The 4654-nt window shown below is 34.1% G+C and overlaps 1 protein-coding gene across 1 annotated transcript in view; it reads right to left on the bottom strand.

Moving 5' to 3' along the window:
* The window catches only part of LOC104164727 (histone-lysine N-methyltransferase setd3-like), a gene marked incomplete at its 3' end in the record, with an annotated part of 6499 nt that extends 2386 nt beyond the window's left edge, over nt 1–4113 (bottom strand). Inside the window, exons 1-2 of the mRNA XM_009704159.1 lie at nt 4008–4113; nt 2306–2398 (exon numbers count right to left, since the gene is read on the bottom strand). Of these exons, the coding sequence (XP_009702461.1) occupies nt 2306–2398; nt 4008–4110 (196 nt within the window). The remainder of the gene's footprint in view (nt 1–2305; nt 2399–4007) is intronic.
* Between the last annotated feature and the right edge of the window lie 541 nt (nt 4114–4654).

Raw genomic sequence — 4654 nt, forward strand, 5'->3', positions numbered from 1 at the left:
TTTCCCTTTTAAATAAGCTGAGTGAAAATATTTCCCAGCTTAATATAGATGATAAATGCAATCATCACAACATGTTAATACAGACACAAGGAGGAATTTGAAAGGCAAGCTGCAATTTCATTAATTCAGTGCTGGAAATGATGATAAGTAGGTCTCAAGCTCCTTCTCTCACATACAAGGCAGTTACCTTTTTTCTGTAGCATATGGATCTATTAAAATAACTAAGGACTGATCATCCTCCTGACATCACAGAGCTTGTCCAAATTTCTACACTTTGCTCCTCCGGCAGGCATGTGGTCCACTGGTGAAATCACAAGCCTCATTCATTTCCTCAGCTTTCCCCTTTACCATCATCTGATTTGAACCTATGCATTACAGCTGCCAGATATACTCAGCCAGCTCCTTTTGTACCTCTTTGCTTCTCTGTTCTCTTCAATCCAGACTCTAGTGTCAGATCACATTAAAAGTGTTCAAACACCCATGAGATGCTCAGCAAGCTGCTCACATCCAAAGATATTTTGGTTAAACACAGGTGATAAAAACATCTTTAGATTAAAAGGATTTTAGGAAAGTAGGATCAGTGTATTTGAAATATCGTGTGTGTGTCCCCCAAACCATGCATTTCAAGACCGAGAACCAATCAAATATGCAGTTAACATAAAAGTGCAAGTATCACCTAAAACTATAGTCCTTGATGATGCAGTATAAAAACCTCAATATTGATAAAGTGGGGTTTTTTTAATGCAATGAGAATGTGGTACACAGTGTTTTGGCTTTTTTTTTTTCCTTAAAGCTGGCATTTCTCCTTTATTTCATACTCCTTTCAGTATGCTATTTTCTGTGTTAAAAATGTTACATTAAAAGATATTTGTATGTCAACAGTGCTGTGGTTAGTAGGTTTTGCATCTTTCAAGAAAAAAAATATGCTCTATTAACATAATACTGTTATACTAGTTCTACCACCTGTGCCAGTAGCCATTTTCCCCATGGATGCTTCGATCTTTCTGTTGCAGAAGACAGATACAGTGAACAGGCCAACCCTAGCACTAACTCTGTCCTTGTTAAGCTGAATTATGTTTTACCATAACACATGTATTACATAAAAGCCTGGACATGTACCATAAGTTTATAGAAGTCACAGGACAGGAAAACAATGAATCAAGTTCATCTCTACACAGCTACAGGATGCAGTCACTCAAACGGTATCATTTATTCTTCCGTATACCCTCTGCCAATAACTGATGTTCAGAGGCTTAAAAATCCTTTCATGAAGTAAGACTTTTATACATTAATCAAAGTATATTAAAAACAGGTGTGAAAAGGACATTTCAAGCCCCTAAGTACTTGCTTTATCAAGCAAATCCATCAACCACTCAAGCTTCATTTTAAATGCAGTCTGGCTTTGTTGCCATCACTGTATAAACACTAGAGAAGAAAGAATTGTTTCAGGACTTTTTCAGCTATGTCCAGCCCAAATCTATTAATTCCAAGGTTAAAAAGTTATTTCTCAGCCATTAAAATCCATCAGTCATTAAAGAGGTTAATATTACTAAAATTACATGAAAAGCCTTTTTTAGAGCTTACCTCCAAATAAAAACAAAACTAGTATGAAAATGAAGTATCATTAACAGTGAGTTGTTGCAGAACATACTGGAAGAAAACTGTTCTAGTCTGAAAAATAAGCATACCTTACACTTAAAAAAATTGGCAATAAAACTCCACATTAACTGTGGTACGGTAAGTGTTTCTTTATTTTAATTATGTGCTTGATTTATAGCAGATAAATTTATTAGCTGATATATTTATTTTGTGCATTTACATACTTTTATTCTGTCATAATTTAATGCCATGATGTTGAATTGCTGAAACTGTTTCCATGTCCAGTGAAGTGTTCATGTTAAAATAAAATAGTTACAAAATTAAGTTAAAAGTGTTCAGATTTAGAGAGGCAGAGAGGCAGACTACGCAATCAGGAATCAAAAATGCCCATTATTCTCAAAGGACTTTTACTTCTAGTCCTTCAGATTGTGATGAAATGACAATCTCAAGCTCCTTTTTCTGCTAAGTTTTAAAATGGTTAATGCCAGTGGTCATGCCCACCAGGGCATTTCAGAAATACTTGCAAGTGTAAAAAGCAACTGCATGTCAGAGAACTATGATTTTTTTTTTTCACAAAATCATAGGATTGCATAATATTTATATAATAACGACAACAAAAAAATTACTCCTTTTAGCTGCCAACAGACAATTCTTTAGTCAAATCAATACTCTGAGGCATCCTCATCTTACAATCTTTCACATTTACCTTTTTGCTTTTTGCGAATTTTTTCAACAAGCGAACGAATCTGTACATATTCTTCCCATTCCTTACCAGGACCTGGAGTAGGACTGCTGCATTCTGGAAATAAAAACATCAAATAAAAATATTTTCTTTAATAAAGTATATAAGGTCATGGTTTCAAACTAACTTTAACTGAACCTTAGTACTACTTGTCCTTCAAATATGTTTGCATGGTAAACATGACAATCTGCATTGTTATAAACATCCCATTCCTTGACATATAATATAGATTTTTGAAATTCACAGTATAACTTACTTCAAGTTATTTTATTTTCTTTTTTTTTTAATATTCTTTCAGATACAAGAAATATCAACTGTTTAAAAAGCTAGGAAGAAAAAAAGGTAAACAACCAGACCATTAAGTAGATAGTCTCTCAGGTAAGACAAACAAAGAAGTCTCTGTTTTCAATAATCCAAGTAAAACACACTGTTTACTTTAGCCTGCTTGCCACCATTCTTGCTGTAATGAAAGCAGATGATAATAGCACAGAGCTTACCTTAAGTAATTGAGAAATTTGCTTGTACATATATTTGACCTGCCTAGTCAATATTGTTTTCATAGATGCATGAGTACTGGAAGGGCAAGCAAAGGAACACTTAGCAAAGCCTTAGTTTTAGATTATATACACAGTGTCTCTGACAATATTCTAAATGCCAGTGTGTGGATTTCTTGATCTAAACCACATAAATCCAAGTGGACAGCTGAAGATTACCTTGCTCAACTGATTTGAAAAATCTTTGCATTGAATAAATTATGGAACCGTGACAAAAAGGACAGCTGATACTTGTCTTTGCTTAGAAAAATAGATCTACATTTTATTTTTGGTAGCAAAGCAGAGACCAATTGTAACATAAGCAAGCTGCTCTGCCAACTCCTTGTCTCCTCTTTGTGAACAATGCTAAAGAAAAATTCTAATTTTTCTAAGCCAATATTTAGATGTGTCCAGGGTATAAAAATTTGGACTTGTGTTTCAACAAGAAGTGTAGCTCAGCACAGTTACTAATGACAGTAGAAAGAGTGAACAGTATTTTAGTATCATCATATGAAATTATGCTCTGCTTTTCATACTCACTAGAAATAATGGACAAGTTGCAAGTTCCTAAACAAGTGAAACAACCTTTGGTCTATACACAAGAACCAAGCACTACAAAAGGTTTCCAAACAGTGACAACAAAAAAAAATATTGTTATTTAGGTGACAAAAATATCAGTGCAGTTGAACCGAGTTGTATTGCTGCTTTCCAAAGTTAATTTCTCTACTCTGATATCAGTTCGAAGTACTGTTCAAATGACAAAGAGAAACCGTGCAATTCTTGAGGTTTACAAGAAAAACATTTTTGACAAAGCTTCAATGTCAAGTTATCTACAGTAGGGGTTTTTTTTATCTAATCTTACCCAATATTTATGCTTATGTTGAGATGTGAAGCCAAAAGCTGCCAGAAATATGGTATGTCCAATACATACACATATAAATAAGCCAATAATGGTATGTACTAACAGAGAGAGATACTCTGAGATACATACTATATTATCTTAAGCAGGCTGAAATAGCAAGGTTGGCCACTTACAGGAAATGAATAGAATTCACTGGTTTCAACAAAAGAACATTTTTTGAGCGGTCTGCACACCATCCATTTTCCCAGAAAGGCACAAAAATGAAACTTACTTTGCAATAACTCACTAATTAGATTCAACATTTCCTTTGGAGATACTGTCGCTGTGGCTCCTGTACCTGACTTCTGAGTTTTCACTCGGCTCTTCTTCCCCATCTTCTAAATAAAACAGATTAAGAAGCACACCGTCACCAATTACAAAGAAACAAAATACAATAATGATGAATGGACAAGATCTTCTCTTATTAGTCACTTTAAAAAAAAAGAAAAAGAGGATGAGGAGTTGTTTCTGGCACATATATACACGCAAGTAGTATTTGCATGGCCTGAATGTAAGACAACCATATAGTGCAATCTGAAGCAGTATTTCATGCAGTTGCACATTACCTCAGGGTAATTAGAAACTAGAAATCTTAGAGAGAAAAAAAATAATAAAAAAATCCTTCAGATCACTTGCAAATTCATTAGTTGTGACCAAATATTATGGGTACCAAAGTATCTATGCTATATAATACCAGGTTATTTTACCTCATCAGCTGCACTGTGGATATCAACTGAATTAGTACTTGTGACTGCACTAAAGTAGTAATTCAAAATGAATAGAAAATTAAGTACTCCGTTTCCAAATAAAATCAAAATACCATATGTAAATCTTTGCAGCAGCTTCTTGTTGTTCAAGATAACTAGTTAAGGAAAACTT

The sequence above is a fragment of the Cariama cristata genome, unplaced genomic scaffold, assembly GCF_000690535.1.
Source record: "Cariama cristata isolate BGI_N322 unplaced genomic scaffold, ASM69053v1 scaffold157, whole genome shotgun sequence".
Lineage (NCBI taxonomy): Eukaryota > Metazoa > Chordata > Aves > Cariamiformes > Cariamidae > Cariama > Cariama cristata.